Source organism: Nannospalax galili, unplaced genomic scaffold, assembly GCF_000622305.1.
Source record: "Nannospalax galili isolate Female #2095 unplaced genomic scaffold, S.galili_v1.0 scaffold816, whole genome shotgun sequence".
In the NCBI taxonomy this organism is placed as follows: domain Eukaryota; kingdom Metazoa; phylum Chordata; class Mammalia; order Rodentia; family Spalacidae; genus Nannospalax; species Nannospalax galili.
The window spans coordinates 673045-692905 of NW_008338116.1; the positions used below are offsets into that span (position 1 = coordinate 673045).

The 19861-nt window shown below is 38.3% G+C and overlaps 1 protein-coding gene across 12 annotated transcripts in view; it reads left to right on the top strand.

The window, feature by feature from the left end:
- Ralgapa1 (Ral GTPase activating protein catalytic alpha subunit 1) overlaps positions 1–19861 on the top strand; it is a 276016-nt gene that overhangs the window by 211271 nt on the left and 44884 nt on the right. For all 12 annotated transcript variants that reach the window (XM_029563450.1, XM_029563452.1, XM_029563451.1 and 9 more), the window contains one exon: positions 16356–16514. In XM_029563450.1, the coding sequence (XP_029419310.1) occupies positions 16356–16514 (159 nt within the window). The remainder of the gene's footprint in view (positions 1–16355; positions 16515–19861) is intronic.

A 19861-nucleotide genomic window follows, 5' to 3' on the forward strand; every position in this document is an offset into this window, starting at 1 on the left:
AGTAACTTTTAGTTATGTATATGTATGCTCTTATGATATTATGTTGGCCCCTTTAATCTTTGGTTATACTTCCCTTTTGGGTGTTTAAGGACATACAATTGGACCAGATAAACTGATTTGTTTTTACTCTTGAGGTCGTTAGAGGATTTGATCCTCAGGGGTCCCATGGGGTTGGGAGGAGCCCCTGGCTCCTTTCTTTTACCAGCTCCATCCATGTGAGGATAAGTCAAAGGTCCTGCTCGACCATTGTTGGCTCCTCTTGGAAGCATGGAGGAAATGATTCCTCCGTGTTGACCCTCCTCTTAACAGTACCCATTATCTCATGTCGTCACTTTTTTGTGACAAAAGCAGCTAATATATTTTTATTATACAAAATCTCAAATACTATACAGTATTAAACCAGTCCTCCTAGTCATTAGAGTCCTAGATGTTTTCACCCGTACACATCCTTTGTATCCTTTGGCCTATATCTCATTTTCCCCCTCACTATAACAATTATGTTACTGGGTTTTTTTGTTTGTTTGTTTGTTTTTGTGTTTTGTTCACTGGTATGTGTCATGTGTTTTTCTATTCAGTGGTTGGTTTTTTTGAGACATAGTCTTGCTGTGTAGTCCAGACTGTCCTTGAACTTACAATCCTCTTGTCCAGTTTCCCAAGTAGTGGGATTATAGGTATTCACTACCAAGCTTGACTTTTATTATTCTTTATTTTTGTATATTTGATCTGTTTTGGTTCCACATTTAATGAGCTCAGATATTTTCTTTTGTTGGCTTATTTTACTTAGCGTGATCTGCTTCAGGTTCATCCATGTTGTAGCAAATTACAAAATCATTTTTAAAGCCGATTGATATTCCATTACACACAGAAATAACACATTTTCTTTATTCATTAATCATGAATACTGTTGTCCTAGTTTCATTTCTGTTCCTCTGATAAAACATCCTGATAAAAGGCAACTTAGGGGGAAAAGGGTTCATTTTAGCTCACAATTCTAGGTTATAGTCCATCATTTGTGGGGAAGTCAAGGCAAGAACTTTATAAACAATTAGTCACATCACGTCCAACAACAGAGAACAGTGAATGCTCACACGCTAACCTGCTTGCTTTCTTGTGCTCAGCTGCATTTTCCACTCATGTAGTTCTACTTTTAAAAAAAAATTATTATTTTTAGTTTCTGTGTATGAGTGTATTGCCTGCATGCAGGTGAGTACACCCGTGTCGTGCAGTGCCACAGAGGTCAGGAGAGGGTGTTAGATTCCCCTGGAACTGGAGTTAAGGACGGTTCATAGCCACCATGTGGGATGCTGGGAATTGAACCTGGGTCCTCCCTCTGCAAGAGCAGTCAGTATTCTTAATCGCTGAGCTATCTCTCCAGCCCCAGTCCAAATTTTTTTTTTTTTTTTTTGTCTCTTTGAGACAAGGACTCCTTGTAGCCACAGCCGCAGCTGGCCTGGATTCGCTATGGAGACCAGGCTGGCCTCGAACTCACAGAGATCCGCCAGCCTCTGCCTCCCAAGTGCTGGGATTGAAGACGTGCTACTTTTTTTTTTTAAGTTTTTTGTTAATTTTTATTTTATATATATGAGTATATTGCCTGCATACATATAAGTGCACCCATCCCATGTAGTACCTGCAGAGGACAGAAAAGGACATCAGAGCCTCTGGAACTGGAATTACAGATGGTTGTTAGCCACCATGTGGATGATGGAATTCAAACCTGGGTCCTCTGCAAGAGCAGCCAATGCTGTTAACCTCTGAGTCATCTCTCCAGCCCCTCTTTTTTATATGGCCTATTGATTCTAATCTGTATTCCCCAAATGCTCTTGGGTATGAGTCTATCTCTTGGAGTCTGATCAGTGTACCTGGAATCACATCCCTAAAGGAAACAGACTCTTCCTCTCCTAGAAACTGTAAATTGCCAATAGACCCTCAGCTGAGGCCAGTGCTTCTTGGCTACCTCCCCCATTCATGATGGATTTTTGTCTGGCTTGGACTTGGAAAGTACTTCCATATGCTGTCACAAGCACTATATGTTAATATGTGCAACTACCCTGTGGTGTCCAGATAACATGGTTTCTTTGTATTCATCTATCACCTCTGGCTCTTACAGTCTTTCTGTCTCCTCTCCCACGTTGATGCCTGAACCATGGGAGAAGAGGGTTTGATTTTGGTGGCCCACTTAGGGATGATCACTTCAGTCTCTTTTTCTTGGCACATTGAACAGCCATGGGCCTCTCTATAAAACAGCAGCTACTGCAAGAGTTGCAGATGTACTAATCTATGAATATAAGATGTCGTAAGAGTTGAAAGGTGTACTAATCTGTGAGTATAACAATAGCCATAAATAGTCAGTTTAATACTGTTTATCCGAATACTAGTAGTAGGTTCTCCCCTACAGCCTGTGACCTGTTGAGCCCCAGGTTCTTGACTCAGAAAACAGTGCCAGGTATGGGCTCCATCTTGTGAAGTGGGCCTTAAATTCAATCAGAAAGTGATTGCTTACTCTCATAACATTTGTGCCACTCTTGAAGCAGCAGGCAATATCTTGCCAGTATCTTGCCAGGCCATTTGCTGTTGTAGTTCTCAGGATTCACAGCTGGCTAAGGTTGATGATTACATTTCTCTTCCAGTAGCATGCATAACACCTTCTAGTACTATGAAAGCTAGCCAGCACAGATGTAGCTTCTCTGAAGTGTTTGTTGTATGATTCACATATGCAGTATCTTCAGCAATAGGGTCTTACCTCAAGTTCTACCAGGTAACCAAGAGCAGTGGCAATGACCATTATTGTTTGAGGATCTGTGGGACCTCCCTGGTCAACAACTCCTAAAGAGGGAATCCATTTCTGGCATTGGACTTTGCTAACCTGTGGTGTCTGGTAGGGCCACTGAACCCACATTATAGGGTATTACATTTAAACACTTTTTATAGTACATATGCATGTATTAAAAGAAGCTTCTAGCCGGGTGTGTGGTGCATGCCTTTAGTCCCAGAGCCAGAGGCAGGAGGATCTCTATGAGATCGAAGCCAGCCTGGACTACATGGCGAGTTCCAGCTGGGGCTATAGAGAGCCCTTGTCTCAAAAAAAGTCAAAAAATAAAATCTCTAGGTTTCCATATGACTCTTTCAAAGGCCTTTAGTGTTAGTTGTTCCTCTTCTTACTCCCTCCTTGCCCTGTCCCGCATTCCCCACCCAGTTATGCACCCTTCTCTTTGCTTTCCCATTTTGTATCGTTATGTTCCTTTTCCCTTGTATGAACCACTCCCCATGATCTCTTACTGATTTCTTGATCTATAAGGATTTTCACATTGAAACACACCTATCTAAAGATTCAAGCTAGATGCCAACTTATGAGAGAACCTGTGACCTTTGCCTTTCTGGGTCTGGGTGACCTCACTCAGGGTGTTCGTTTCCAGTTCATCCATTTCCCTTCAGATTTCATAATTTTGTTTTTCCTAACAGCTGAATAACATTTCATTGTGTAAATATACTATACTTTCATTATCCATTTTTTGTTGTTTTTTTTTTCTGTCTGTATCACTTGTTTTTTATTCTTGAGTTTCTGCCTGTCTGCAGTACCCATCTGTTCTTACGTATTGTCCACTTTTCCCATTGTAGCCCTTAATGTATTGATCAGAGCTATTTTGAGCTCAGAATCTGATGACCTCGGTATCTGACACATTTCACTGTAATTCTGATCTTACTTGGTCTCTTCAAACTTTGGGTTTTGCTCTTTAGTATGCCGTATAATTTTTTGTCATAGTCATGGTAGAAGCATTGTCTTGCCGGTGACTAGGTCTCAGTCCTTCAGTGAGCCTGTGCTCCTGGACTATCAAGTTCACCAGTGCTTTTCAGTGTCTCCCCTCACTTTCAGTGGTCAGAATAACAGCATTAGGAACTGGGTATTTTCCTTCCTTTAGGTAGATAAGGCTCAGGTAAAGTAGCTTCTGGGGGCCTTGAGAATATGGTTTTGCATATATCAAACGGTTGTTTTCTCCCTTCTACTCCCTAAAGCATGAGGGTTTTGTTTTGTTTTGTTTTGTTTTTTCATTTTTTGTTTTTGTTTTTGTTTTTTGTTTTTCCCCTAGTGTTATCTGTAAGAACTTGGTAGACCTCCTAGAAGTAAACTCACAAAAGGAGCAGAGGTGTTCCCTCTGTGTCTTCAAACAGAGTCCACACTGAACCTGTCCAGGTTCCCTTACAGTTCTTGTATCCTTACGCTGGTACCAGATCTAGGGAGACTTCTGCTCCAGTGTTGTGATCATCTGTCTATCTGGTGAGGTGGATCCTTGGGACCTCAGTTCTCTGATGAACATATAAGTTACTTTTTCTCTTTGTTTAGCTTTTTATTTCTTGTTAGGATGGAGTGGTGTCTTCTCAGCTCTTTACATGCCACACCAGAAACTGAGTTCCAGAACTCTTTGATCATTCCAAAGAGAAACTACCCATTAACCAGTAACTCCCCATTCTTCTCTCTAACCAGCCTTTAGTAACCACTAAGACTTTATAAATAAGTAACTGCCTTTTGCCACTTTCTAGATATCTTATGTAATAAGTAGAAACTTAACAATATTTTTCATTTTGTGCCTGTCTCTTACATATTAACATGATGTTTTCAAGCATGGTGTCACATGTATCAGAATTCCAGTCTTTTATGTGGCCAAATAATATTACATTGTATGAGGTACATGCCATATTTTGTTACTTCTTCATCTGTTGACAGACATTTGGGTTCTTCCACCTTTGGGCTCTTGTAAATAATACTTCATTGAAAGTTGGCGTACTGTTTGGATGCTGGTTTTTCATTCGTTTAGCTAACATTGTTAGGTTATATGTACATTGTATGTTGAACTTTTGAAAATCTGTGAAGCTGTTTACAAGAGCAGCCGCACTGTGTCACGTCCCTGTCAACCGTGCACAAGTGTTCTAGTCTTCCACATCCTCACCAATACTTTGTATGTTGCATCATTTTTTAAAATGTTTTATTAATTATTTTTATTTTATGTATATAAGTGTATTGCCTGCATGCATGTTAGTGTACCCGTATCGTGCAATGCCGCGCTGCCGCAGATGTCAGAAGAGGGCTTTGAATTCCCTTGGAACTGGAGCCAAGGACGGTTCATAGCTGCCATGTGGGTGCTGGGAATTGAACCTGGGTCCTCTGCAAGAGCAGTCAGTGCTCTTAACCACTGAGCCATCTTTCCAGCTCCTTGCATCATTTTTAAAAGCTGTGGACATCCTAGTAGATGCAAAGTAGGTATTTTATTTGTTGTTGTTGTTTATTTTAAGGCAGGTTTGCACCCTATAGCCAAGGCTTTCCTGAAACTCACTATGTAGCACATACTAGCCTCAAACTTCATGGTCTTCCTGCATTTCCCTTCTGAGATTATGGTCATACACCACCATGCCTGGCCTAAATTGGGTATTTCATTATAACTTTAATTCACATGTCTATAGTAACTGATGATACTGAGCATTTTTTCACGTGCATATTGGCTGTTAATGTATTTTCTTTGGAGAAATATCTACCCAAGTCTTTACCTGTTTGTTGTTTGTGGTTTTTGTATGTCATTGTAGAAGTTCTTTGTACATTCTAGATATTGATCCCTTATCTAGGATGTGATTGATCAAACTTTGTGGACTCTAATTTTTCTTTTGTTGGCTCTACTTTTGGTGTCAATCTAAGAAACCATTGCCAAGTCCAGTATCCGAGAGACGTTTCTCTGAGAGTTTTATAGTTTTACCTCTTATGTCCATTTTGAGTTAATTTTAGTGTATGGTATGAGATACAGATTTGCATATGAATACCCAATCTTTCCATCACCATTTATTGAAAAGCTGCTGCTTCAGTTTCATTTGTCTGAATGTATGTCCTTATGACAGTTCCATACTGTTTTAATTACTGTCACAGCATAAGTTTTAAACCAGGAAGTAGGAGCTCTCCAATTTTTTTTTTCAAAATTGTTTTGGCTTTAACAGCTCTTAAGAGTCCATATAAAGACATTAGAATGGACTTTTCTGTTTCTGCCAAAAACACTATTGGAAGTTTTGTTCTTTCTCCTTTAATTCACATATACAAAGTAAGGGATTTGGTTATGACATTTCCATACATATTTATAATGTACTTTGGTCATCTTCACTCCTACCACACTTTTGGGATTTTGATAGGGGTTACATTGAATCTGTAGGACACTTTAGGTGGACTTAATAGTGTCTTTCTGGATTTTTAAAAACATTTTTATACTATTATGTTTATGTGTGTTTACATGGTAGGGATGCACACTTGTTACAGTGTGCATGTCAAAGTCAGAGAACTTCTCCCTCTACCATGTAGGTTCTAGGGATTGAACTCAGGTCATCGGGCATGGTGGCAGTTACCTTTACTTGCTGAGCCAGCTCATTAGCCCCATTCTAAATTTTGTGATGTAAGATATGATTATAGTTTATAGAACTTTTATAATACAAGCATATGTATCATTTTAATTATCAAAATAAGTATTATTGAAAAAGATCCAAATTAAATTAGCTTTTTTACTTAAGGCAATTTTAAAGGATTTATCTGTCTTAAAGTCCCACAGAATGAAGCTTTAAACATGTTTGCAAAATCCGGTATTCCTATTCTAAACATTCCTTTCATACAAATCAAAAGCAAAAGCTTATTGGTTTCTCCATATACTAATTTTCCCTCTTCCCTGTTGTTTATGACCCTCCTGTTAATCTGCTCCTCAGAGTCCTACTAATATATTTCTCAACAGCAGTTATATTTTAGTTTTATTATAGTATCACTTGCTTTTTAATGAGTTAAATGTTTAAACTTAATCATAGAAGCCAGTTGTCTTATACCAGTTCTTCTTAATAAAAAATCACTTTCTGTATTGGTATTTTTTCTCCTGAATTTAATAAATTCCACATTAGTGGTAATAAGTTGAGGCCTAGAACATATGTTCTATTACAAATGAACAATTGGATTTCATTAGGTTGTCCCCCCTGTCCTTTGTACATACATCTTCAGGTGTGTTAATCCATTCAGTAGACACATTAATGAGCACTGGTTGAAGTGTAATATTGGAGGAAGTAAAGCTTGTTGACCTCAGCATGGAGTTTAATACCTCTAATTAAGTTAGCTAGTCGACAGTCAGTATAAAGAAATAGCCATGCCTCTGGCAAACTAGAATTATTTATGACTCTGGTTCTTTGTTTTAAACTTGGTAGGAGAAAATCATTTATATCCATTTTATAAAAACTAATTTTAGTTCTGACTTTTTATTTAAAATATGTGATAGTTTCGTAAATTATTTTTAAAGACTTTATTTTCTCAGGATGGGAAGTAAATGTCTCTGGGCCTATTTAAGTATAGCATTTATACTATTTATAGTATTGTGTGTGTGTGTGTGTGTGTGTGTGTGTGTGTGTGTGTGTCTGTCTGTCTGTCTGTAGCAGAATGGAAATTAGTAGGTAATTGTTGGGTTTATTCAGAGGTTTTCAAACTGCTCCTGAAGTACTGCTGTGCTATACTTTTTGAACAAATTAGCTATTCAAGCTAATAAAGTCTCTTGTAGAAATATTACACCATCATATCAAAAATCCTGATATAACCCCAGTCCAAGCCATCTGTTCTATAAATTATTTCTGCCTGAGAAAGATTGATGGAAAATGGTTAAAAATAATTTCCACTTAACTGACTGTGTTCACCCTAAAAAATCAAAGTGCTGTGAGCATTGGTGTTAAAGTGCTGAGAGGGGCCGCTCTCATTTCCTCTGTCTGCTCGCTTGGCCACTTGCTGATACTCTGCTTCCAAGGTAGCTGAATCATCCTTTCAGAAGTTTGATGAAGATCAAGTTGAGATAATTGTAAAATACTTAGTTGGACTCTCTAGTCTATCTTTCATTTTCTCAACCCCAAAAGAGGAGAAAGAAGTACTCTGTTTAAGTCGGTTTCCTTTGCAATACTGTTAGTGTAATGACAGTAGCTCATGTCTTGAAACGTACATAGTTGTTTCTCAAATAAATGCGCCTTGTAGACCCTGCCTGGCCCAATTTTTATTTCAAATCTATTTTTATCTTAATGTAAAAATAAAATTAGAATATGGAATACTTCCCAAAAGACTACAAGCCAAATATAGTATGAAAAAATAATTTAGAAAGAAAATGTATGGAACAATAAGAAAATTTATTATCTTAGTAAAAATGAGGTTAATAGTTTAATTAATGAATGCTATAGAATTATACTCAGTTTCAGTCCCAAATGTAATATAATAATTAATGTTACAAAAGCCTATGTAATATCATATACTCTATCCATACCCCCAACTTTTGTTAAGTGTGCTCCTGATGACAAAGATAGAAGATAGAGAACCAGGAAATACAGTGCTTCAGTGCCAGCTGGTTCCACCACTGAATGACGTGCTTTGGTTTGGACTGCAGTAGCTCTCATAGCATGCAGAATAAAGCTCTCAAGTCCTCATTTACTCCACACACTGTGGCCACCTTCCTTTGTACCACTCTGATCACCTCTCCAGTTACCTTCTTACTCATTTGCCAACTTAGTCTGCCTGGCTTTTATTCTGACCTTCCTCCAAATCAAGTCAGTCACATATCTGAGGCTATTGACTATTCTTCAAGCTTCTTTATTTTCTGTTCTGTTCTCATACTCACATGACAGTTTCTTAGGAAGATCTTTCCAGACCATTCTAGCTCAAGAAGGCCCCTCAGCTCAGGAACACAATCACATTGCCCCGTTATTTTTTTTTTAATCTGTGTGTGCACATGCATGCAACATGCTACACACATACAGAGGTCAAAGGACAACCTCATTTGTTGGTCTACACCGTTCATCTTATTTGAGACCAGGTCCCTCGTTGTTTGCTGCTGTGTACACCAGGCTAGCTGGCCCATGAGCTTCTGGGGATTCTCCTGTCTCTTGCTTCCCATCTCTCCATAGGACTTACGGGGTTCTGGGTTGCTGAGGATCCAGACTCAGGTCCTCATGCTTGTACAGCAAGCAGTTTACCCACAGAGTCATCTCCTTAGCCCAATATTTTGGCACTTATAACTGTGTAAAGACATCCTATTTGCTTAATTTTTTATGTTTATCTAACACACACACACAAATACCAAGGTCAGGAGAATGAAGAATTTTTTTACTGTATTTCCAGAACCTAGAACTAAGCCTATTGGTGTTTAATGAATTAAAAATTACTACAGCTATCATAACCACAAATCAGAGAAGGGGCATATTTAGATAAATGCCATAACTAGGTACTTATGCTCTTATATTATGTCTTTGCGTAATGTTAGAAAAAGTTCCCAGATAAGTATCATTATGTTAACTTTTTAGTAGCCATCAATATTACTGGATGCCACCTTTTCCTAAGACATAGTACGAGATATTGTATTTTTTTGCTTATTTTAATTTTAAGATTTTTTTAAATATTTTATTTACTATTTTTATTTTATGTATATGCATGTGTTGCCTGCACGTAGGTAAGTGCACCCGTGTCATGCAATGCCTGCAGAGAACAGAAGAGGCTGTTGGATCCCCTGTAACTTGAGTTACAGACAGTTGTTAGCTGCCATGTGGGTGCTGGGATTCAAACCCGGGTCTTCTGCAAGAACAACCAGTGTTCTTAACTGCTGAGCCATCTCTCCAGTCCCAACTTTTTAAAGATTTTAAAAATTATGAATATGTATGTGTGTAGTTAAATTTTATTCCTGGGAGGTGCACACGACTTCTGGCTCCCTCTTCCCACTGTCCTTGCAACAAACCAAGATAATATTCCTACAAACTACAGTTTAGGGAACAAAAAAATGCATTGGGCTTACTAACAGAGCATAGGGTGGTGGGGGCTGGGGTTACATACAAAGGTGTGGGCACACTTGGGCTTTCTTCCTACATCATGGCTGGGGCCCCCTGATCTACTAGCAGTGGCCCAAGATGGCAAAGGTCACCTCCTCTCACTGTCTTCCCCTGTCCCTATCCTTAGTCCCTCCCCCTCATGTGGCTAAGGGTGGAAGGGGTGACTGACTCCCTCTGTCCCTCCCCTCCTACTGAGGGTCTATAGTCAGATTAGTTTGTGGTGATTAAAGCAAGCAGGTGAATCCCAGCTAGAGAAGAAAACATCTATCCACTGCTTGCCAGTTTAGCTTGCCTCACGGAGGACAAGCTCATCCAACAATGTGTGTCCATGTATGGGTTTGTGCACAAGAGTACAGGTGCCCATGGAAGCCAGAGAACTCTCTGGAGCTGGAGTTAAAGGCAATTGTGAGCCATCCAACATGGGTGCTAGGAACTGAATTCAGGTCCTTTGCGAGAGCAGTATGCACGCCTAACCACTAAGCCATCTCTCTAGTTTCTGTAAGAAACTTTTTTTTTTCCTGTTAAACTTTTCTTCTTGGAGCTATAAAATCATTCATGATGGAAGACTGAAGCAAGAAGATTGCTCTAAGTTCACTTTGAGGCCAGCTTATAGAACTTGTCTTAAAAAGGAGGATATTTTTTCTCGTTTGAGGGATATATGATAGTATATGTTGTGCTATGTGAATGTATAGAAGGTCAGTAAAATAATGGAGATTGGAGCGGTGAAAATCCAATTTCAATTTCTACATATGTAACTGTTTCTGCTGAAGTAACTGCCTGACGTAATGAACTTCTGTAGTACTCCAGCTTTTAGTTTAAGTAGTAACTTTTATGTACACTTCCACTTTTGGCTCAAGTGCCATTATAAGTTGGTGTTCTTTGCTGCTTGTATTCAGAGAAGTATGTTTAGAACGTTGTCTACAACTTATGTATTGTTTGGTTATTTTACTGTGTCTCGTCCATGGAACCCAAAGCTTTAAAGTTAGAGATCACATTTATTGTTCCTCATCCTAGCACTTGTGAAAGGTAGCATGGTACATTTAGGGAGCTCTTGGTTCATGTTTGCTAATGAATGAAAGAAGGTGGGAGGGGAGGGATGGAGGGGAAAAAAGAGAAAACCTTTTAAGAACTCATAAACTGGTGGGCATGGTGGTACACCCCTTTAATCCCAGCACTCAAGAGACAGAGGCAGCCAGATCTCTGAATTTGAGACCAGCCTAGTCTACATAGTAACATAATAAGTTCCAGGCCATCTGAGGCTATAGGGAGACTGTCGCAAAACAAATAAACAAAAAAAGTACTCATGAACTAATTCAAGTATGTAGATGTAATATCTAATCTAGGTCAACATTAGAAGAAATAGGAAGAAACATACAAAAAAGTGATACTTTTAAAAAATGAAGATCTTGGACTAGAGGAATGGCTCAGTGGTCAAGAGCACTGGCTGCTCTTGCAGAAGACCCATGTTCAATTCCCAGCACCCACATGATGGCTAACAACTGTCTATAACTCCAGTTCCAGGGGATCTGATGCCCTCTTCTGACCTCCGCAGGCATTGCACGACATGGGTACACTTACACACATGCAGACAATACACTCATACACATAAAATTTAAATATAAATGTGTGTGTGTGTGTGTGTGTGTGTGTATAATGAAATTCTTGTTAAAGACACAAGGAAACCAGTAGAATCAGAGAAGACTCTCGGGCTTTGATTGTGACTTTGATTATAATTAGTTGGTAGGTCTTTAACAGAAACTGGGGAGTCAAAGGTAATATGAGAGATAATAGTTACTTGAATTCTAGTCCTAGCCCTAGATGAATGCTATTTTACAACACTGAGGATGTATATCATTAACTCTGGATTCCTTGTTGGCAACATAGTGAATGAGCTGCATCGCCATAAGATGGATTTAAATGACAGAGAATGGATGACTTATAAGCAACAGGCACTTATTTCTCACAGTTGTGGAGGTTAGCAAGATCAAGACACTGGCAGATTCACTGTCTGCTCAGGAACCACTAAGTGGTTCACCAATGATTGTCTTCTCACAGTAACTCCATATGTTAAAAGTAGCAAGCAAGCTCTCTGGAGTCTTTTCTAGACACTAACCCACTTAAAAGTGATCTAATCCCATCCCAAGCCCCTGCCCAATAGAGCCTGAATCCTAATACCATCACAGTGGGGGCTAGGGTTTCAACATACAAACTTTAGGGAGACATATTCAGTCTATAGCAATGGCAGACATCTGATTCTCACAAAGGGATATATACCAGGCCACCTCTTTGAAAATACTAACATTCATGAACTCGATGTCAGTGCCCGGCAAAATAGGATTATTAAACAGATGGCTTGTGAGCACTTAGATAATGAAGTAGTGATCACTAGGAGCCACTGTAAGTTCACCATGACTAATCGCATCAAATTCATTTTGTTTTAATAAGATTACTAGATTAGGGACAACCAAAGATTGTAGAGAGTTTTGTTGCATATAACTTGAAGAAATGTGGTCTTAACAGTTTGGTATGTATGATGATGACCAGTTGTATAATGATACTAAGAACACAAATGATTTAACACAGTGCATTATTGGGAAGTTGTTCAAGTGTGGGTTCTAGAACCAGCCTGCCTGGGTTCAGTACTATTCTGTCACTTGCTAGTTTTTTCTTCTTAGGCAAACTAGTTCATCCTGTAAGCTTCAGTTGTTTATCTGGAAAAATAACAGTAATACTAATATTGTACTTGCCATATAACATTGTTGTGAATAATAAGTGAATTATTGTAGAACATTTAGAAGAGTAAGCCCTTAATAAATAGTATATGATAAATACCCTTAAAAACTTAAGTTTTTTTTTTTTAGGCCACAAGAAAAATCAGTAATGAATATCTTATCTAAACCTATGCCATTTGACATTTTTGTTCAGAACTTAAATGACGACATAAGAATTTGAATTTCAAAGATAACAGTCTGGAAAAGAAGCAACATACTGACTGAATTGCAGAATCAGGCTAACAATAGACCTTGATCAGCTCAAAGATAACCTAGACTTGACAGAGTAAAACTTAACAAGAATACATATGAAATCCTGTCTTTGGGTGTAGCAATTGATTTTTGCTTGTTTAAAAGAACTTTACAGGCTGAAAGGATGTCTCAGCGGGTAAAGGTGCTTGCCAGGCCTCGAAACCTGAGTTCAAGCCCCCAGAATCCACATGACAGAAGGAAAGAACCAGTTCTCTCACACTGTCTTCTGGCTTCCACACACGTGCTGTGGCATGTGTACACACACACACACACACACACACACACATATGCATGCACACACATACACACAATGTAAAAACAAATTTGAAAACTAAAAATTTTTAAAGAACTTGCAGGAAAAAAAAACTTTAGAGTTTGAATTGACTAATTTTGTTTGACCAGTGTCATAAATTTGCAGAAAATAATTTAGTGGCCAGCAGAGGAAGAAACATAATATCCTGTAGCAGAGCATATATTGATGTTCTATTCCAGACACTGTGATTTAATAGAAACCGCCGTAAACTGAGGCAGTAAGCCACAAAAATGGCACTTTTAACCTGAAAGGCAAAGTGAAATTAAACTGAAGAGACAGCTTAGAAAATACAATTGGATTCTTTTGGTAAAGCTCATTTTACAGGAACTGGTGCCAGTAAGGCAGGTTTATGCTATATATGGAGAATCTGTGATGATTGTGGTTCTTTAAAAGTAGAATGGACTGATTTGTTAACTACTAAACTCCATAACCTTAAAAGTATTTGAGCAGGATATCTGCTCCTCAGGGATATTACAGTGGAATTCCTATATTGTGTGTGAAATTACTCCTGTAAGATCTCTTCCAGTATTAACATTCTGTAATATATGAAGGAGTTTGGTTTTACGCATGTTGAATTTCATTTCATTTTCTTCATGAATTGATAATGGTAATCTGTAGCCACCATTACACAGTTTAGATTCCAGAGTGACATCAGGAGCATTTGAAGTAAATTTAGAAGACTACTTTGGCTGCCAGCCATTTCACAGAACTCTCCCATGTACACAGAAGTCTGGTGCTCTTTCAGAAATTAATATGAGTCCAAACCCATGTAGATTAGAGTTGTTGGAGAATTTTTAGAGTACAGGAAAAGCTAATATTCACAATGCATAGTCCATACGTGATAAAGAATAAATATATATAAAATAATGTATAAAGTATTTATAACAAATATACCTACAGCCAAAATTTCTATTAATTTGTTTTTATTATTAGCATCAATGACTTCTATTAACTTTTGATCACTAAAAATTTCAGTAGTCTTTCAAAACTTCCCCAAATACAAAGCAATAGTTAACAGTATCTCAGTTTGTATTTAATCACTATATAGCAGGTTTTAAAGATATAAAATTGTACAAATATGCCGGGCATGGTGGTGCATACCTGTAATCCCAACACTCAGGAGGCATAGGTAGGCTAATCTTTGTGAGTTTGAGGCCAGCCTGGTCTCCATGGCTAATCCAGGCTATTAGGGAAAGCCAGTCTCAAAAAGACCAAAAAAAAAAAAAAAAGTACAAATATACCTCACATATCAGCCTAAAACAACTGTGTTTTTAGCATTGGAATCTAAATGAGACGGGATTTTTCATGAAACTTCTTTCTTAAAACATTTGAACATATTTAGAATGACTTTGTTTAGGCACATGGGTCTGTGCAAAAAAAAAAATCTTACAACATTTTGACAAAATGTGTGTCCTCTGAAACTTCTATAATAGACCTTTACTACTGTGTGGAAGACATTTGAAGACAAGCTTTGGTTTTGTACAGTTGGCTTGTTCTCTTGTTTCTTTAGATAAGTGGCACTAGAAATTATACATAATTTTGGCAAGAGTTCAAGGGTTAATGTAGCAGATAAATAAAAGGAATTTTCTGTAAATTGAGACCTGCATTATTTCAGTTGTCTTGTCTTTCCTAACCTAACTCATTTAATTTTAAAAGTAAATACTTAAATTCTTCCTGACAGTGTGCTCAGCTCTTGCTATCGTTTATTACTTCAATTATACTTGATATCACTTAGAACAATCTGCCATTTGGAAATCTCAGTATAGCCTGGAGCTCAGTATTAGATCTGGTTGCTATTGTAACATGTACAGCATATGACATTAATGTATCAAAATTAGATTGGATCATCCCTCCTGGTTAAATTTATTTCACATTTCTTTTGTATTCAGTTAACATAAACCTATTAGGGAAGCTGACACATGGGGACGGCTGTATAGGAAGGATATTTTTAAAGTATTTTGATTAAAAAATGAAATTATGGGCCATGGCTTTTCTGAGTTGTATAATCTCTTTTTTGCTTTTTAAAAATGACACAAGTCCTAGTTCCTGCATTTGTGTCATTCCAGGTATGTTATATGCAAGTATAAGGCGTTAGCTCCAGGGTTAAGGAGTGACTGAAAGAGCCTACCATACATTTGCTCAGATCAACTATTTTTTTTTTTTTTTTGGACTTTTTGAGGCAGGGTCTCCCTGTAGCCCCAGCTGGGCTGGAACTCATTTGGTAGACCAGGCTGGCCTTAAACTTACATTAAACTCACAGAGATCCTTAAAGGCATGTACCACCATGCCTGGGTCTTGCTCAGATCAGCTTTATCCTTAGTTTTCATTTTCTAAACTTTCCAGACTACACTATGTGATCTAGTAATCTCCAAGAAGAAAACTCAAGAATAATATGCATTAAGTTCATTTGGGGGGGGTTCTTTTTTGAGACAGGATCTCCCTGTAGCCCCATCTGTCCTAGAACCCACTATGTAGACCAGTCTGGCCTTGAACTCACTAGAAATACAGCTTTTAAATATTTTACTTTCTTACGGTTTTAATTGTCATAACATTAATTCTCTCAAGATTACCAGAAGTGCAATCTTACCTTTGTAAGTAGCACAAATATCTAAGTAACATTTTGAGGGCCTAATTAAATATCAAAGCATTTATTTGGAGGAATTTCTAAGTTCTATAGGCAAAGAAAACCTGAAAATTAATCTGTTAAACCAAACAATCAACTTTTTCTTACTTAATAGGTGATTGATTATAGTTGATAAATCATCTATTTCTTTTGCTTCCCTTCTTCAGTCACCTCACTACTGGTGAACACATGAGTCAGTAGTCAGAATAAAAGGAGAAGCTCAATCAGTCACATTTTAAAACAACTTTTGAGAGATTGGGAGAATTGATACAGTTGCAGTTTAAGAGAGTGAGCTGTCTGGGATTCTTAACCTAAATTCCCTCTGTTTCTCTTTGACTGTGAAGACTTGAAATTATCTGGGTTTCTGCTGTGTCTCCTCGTGTCTTTAAGTGTTTGTATTTCATATGTTGTGAAAATAATCAAGTGAATTTTTAGAAATTTCCTTACTGTTCCCCTTGGTATAGTATGTTATCTCTATCTGTAGGACTATGCTCACAGAACTTTTTATAAAACACTATAAATTATTTTCTTACTTTTTCAGTTGCGACATCTAGGAAATGATGAAGTACACATTGTTTGGTCAGAGCATACTAGAGACTACAGAAGAGGAATTATTCCTACAGAATTTGGGGATGTCCTCATTGTAATATATCCAATGAAAAACCACATGTTCAGTATCCAGATCATGAAAAAACCAGAGGTAAGATAGCTTCCATCTTAGTAATAGAGTTTCAGTTGTGAAAATAAGGGGAAATGCAAGCATAGACTCCACAGCTATGTAGATTATCTTAAGCATAGTTTAGAAGGAGCTAAACCAGCATAAATAGGAAAAAAAGGTGGAGACAGCTACATACTGTCAGTGAAAATCCCTTTGTACTAAGACCACCTTTTATTAAAATAGAAAATTATTACATTATTATAGTTTCTTTAAAACACACATGCACACGCACTCACATTAAAAGCAATCATTCCTGTTAAATTAAGAACATATTCCCAGGGCTAGAGAGATGGCTCAGTTAAGAGCACTGGCTGCTCTTAGAGAGGACCCAGGTTTGATTTTCAGTACCCACGTAGCAACTAACAACTGTTCAGTTCCAGGGGAATCCAATGTCCTCGTCTGTCTTCCATGGCCCTTACACATGGGTGCACTTACACACACATGCTGACAGTACACTCATACACATGAAATAAAAATAATAAAATATTTTTAAATAATTAATTGAAAAACAAAATATTCCTATATTAATATACAAGGCCAGGTACGGTAGTACATACCTGTAATCCCAGCACTTGCGAGACAGAGGCAAGAAGATTACCACAAGTTCAAAGCTAACCTGGTCTACATAGAAAATTCTAGATCAGCCAGGGCTACAAAGTGAGATTCTGTCTCAGAAAGTCATAAAGAATTTTAAAATAATAAATGAAATGGCTATAAAAATTTTAAAACATTAAATAGATCCATTACCTCTGCCTATATATATATGTATGTCTTACACATACCACAGGATTTAAACAACTATTGCAAAAGTATTTCTAAGATAATGAAAGTATGGCAATGTTTTCATGTGTTCCTTTTTTTTATTTTTTATTGAAATTTTGTATATTTCATACAACAGTTCTTAATCAAATTTAGACCCCCCCTTCCCCCATCCATACCTTCCCAACCCCCCACTGGACTTCATATATTCTGCCATACATGTTAAGTCCTATCCAGTCAAGCATTTATACCCAAATGTCCTTCAATGTAAATTCATCCACTGGAGTCTAGTCAGCCTATCTAAAGATTGTAAGTAATGCCTATTCTCCCTCACCCAGCAGTAATCATTGTCCAGTAGTTCCCATTCTAGAGCCTGCCCACCACGCATTTCTCTCGCTCCACTCTGGGCCCTTGTCTAATTGAGTCGGCATGGGTCCTGTGCTCGATGCCACCATTGCCACAAGTTCACATGTGTAAGCTTCCAGTGTTTTGAAAGTCTGCTTCCCTGTGTTCATGAACCAGCCCTGGCTCTTATAATCTTTCCACCACCACCCCCTTTCTGCAATGGTCCCTTGTGCCATGGGTGGGCAAAGTTAATATAAGGAGTCCTATCCAGAGACATACACTCTTCAGTCTCCTATTCTTTAAAACTTGGCCAGTTATGGCCTTCTCTGTACATCGAACTGTTATATAAGGAAACCTCACTGGTGAGAGTTGAGGGATCCACTAGTTTTCTCTACCCCTCATTTTGCTATGTCCCATGAGCCTTAGGCGTAGAGCTTCAACTGTAGATGTGCCACCTAGGACTGGGCATCTCTCAGACATATATTCTCTGTGTCTGACCAGTTGTAGGATTCTGCAGTAACCTCCATCTGTTGCAAAAAGATGCTTCTTTGATGAGTGGTATACAGTACACTTGTCTGTAAATATAAGGATCCATATTTAGCATATGGTAAGAAATTTCATTTGTCTAGAGACATGACAGAGATAGGTTTTCTCTAGGATCTATGTCCTCTCCAGCTATGTGTATTTGGCTGTGTTTACAGCGACACCCATGAATTCACTCCCATTGAGAGGGCTTTAAGTCCAATTAGATTGCTGTTGATTGCCCCTCCCCCCAGATAACAGTGCCACTACTGCACCAGTAGAGGTAGTTTGCTGTGCCATTCGTTATGATTATTCGGCTTTGGGACTGGGTTGGACCACTGATTGATTTTTCTCCGTTCACAGATTGTGTATTATCATCTAGCATTATGATAGCCAAACTTCAGGTAGAAGGGTTCCAGGTCAGTTCCTGCTCCATTGCTCCAAGTCTTCTATCTGAAGTATGTCCTGTCTTCAGCAGTAGGGTCTTACCTTCTAGTTCTGGGAGTAACCAAGAGCTCTGGCAATAGCCTGTGTTATTTTGGGAATCTCTTGGACCACCCTCACCAACCACTCAAAGGGGAGGGGGGGTGTCTCCTGTCTGACACTATGCTCTTTGCCATATAACCCCAAGGTATACATGGGTCTTGGGGGGCTAGGGAACCTAGAAGTAAATGTGGTGTCCCTGAAACCCCCTGAGAAATGTGCATACAGTGTCTGAACATGTATTCCTTTTTAAAATTGTGTCTTTATTGATTCTTTGAGCATTTCATACAATGCATTTTGATTATATCAGATCTTTTTTCTCCTCTCAGATCCACCCATACCTCCCTCTCTAGTCCCCCCTCACTTCATCTCCTGTATTAATATTTTAAAGACCTACAGAGTCTAAGTTGTGTTCTCCAGGTATTCTTGGGTTTGGGTCCATCCCCTGGAGCATGGTCAACCTACTCAGCATCACACCCTTAAAGAAAACTCTCTTTCCCTCTCCCAGTGGCTAATAGCTCCTCAGCAAGGGCCTGGGCTTCTTGCCTGCCTTCTCCCCCCATACTGGGATTTTATCTGGCCTAGGCTTACACAGGTTTTGAGTATTGAGTATGCTGTCACAAGTGCTGAGAATTTATGTGTGCAACTGCCCTGTTGTGTCTGGAAAAGAGTTTCCTTGCAGTCATCCACCACCTCTGGCTTTTACCATCTTTCTGCCCCCTCTCTTCTTAAGCTGAATTATTTTAATAGAAAATCTTTTTGACAGTTGATTCAGAAATCTTTGAATTGGGTTAAGCTTCCATGCATACATTTTGCTGTTGGACAGTTTTTAAAGATTTATCTAAACCAGAGTTCAACCTGCTAATATCAGGTATAGACCATAAGCTAAAAAGTGTTGGGTGTTTGGGGGGGGTTGTAGTTTAAAGCATAATTTATTTTAGAATTATATGGCCATAAAGCCTAAAATACTGTTATCCACAAGGTATTGCCTTGCCTTGAACTACCATTTGTCTCAGGCATGTTGAAATAGAATTTTTTTTCTCAGTGCTGGGACTTGAACTCAGCTAAGGCTAGTGCTCTCCCGTTGAGCTATATACTCCCAGCCCTAAATTGTCATCTAATTAAAAGTGACAAGTAATTATCAAAGCATAGATTCTTGTTTCCTAATAAACCAAATAAAAAGCATTTTAGCTTCTGTACTTATGTTAGTTTGTGTTTCA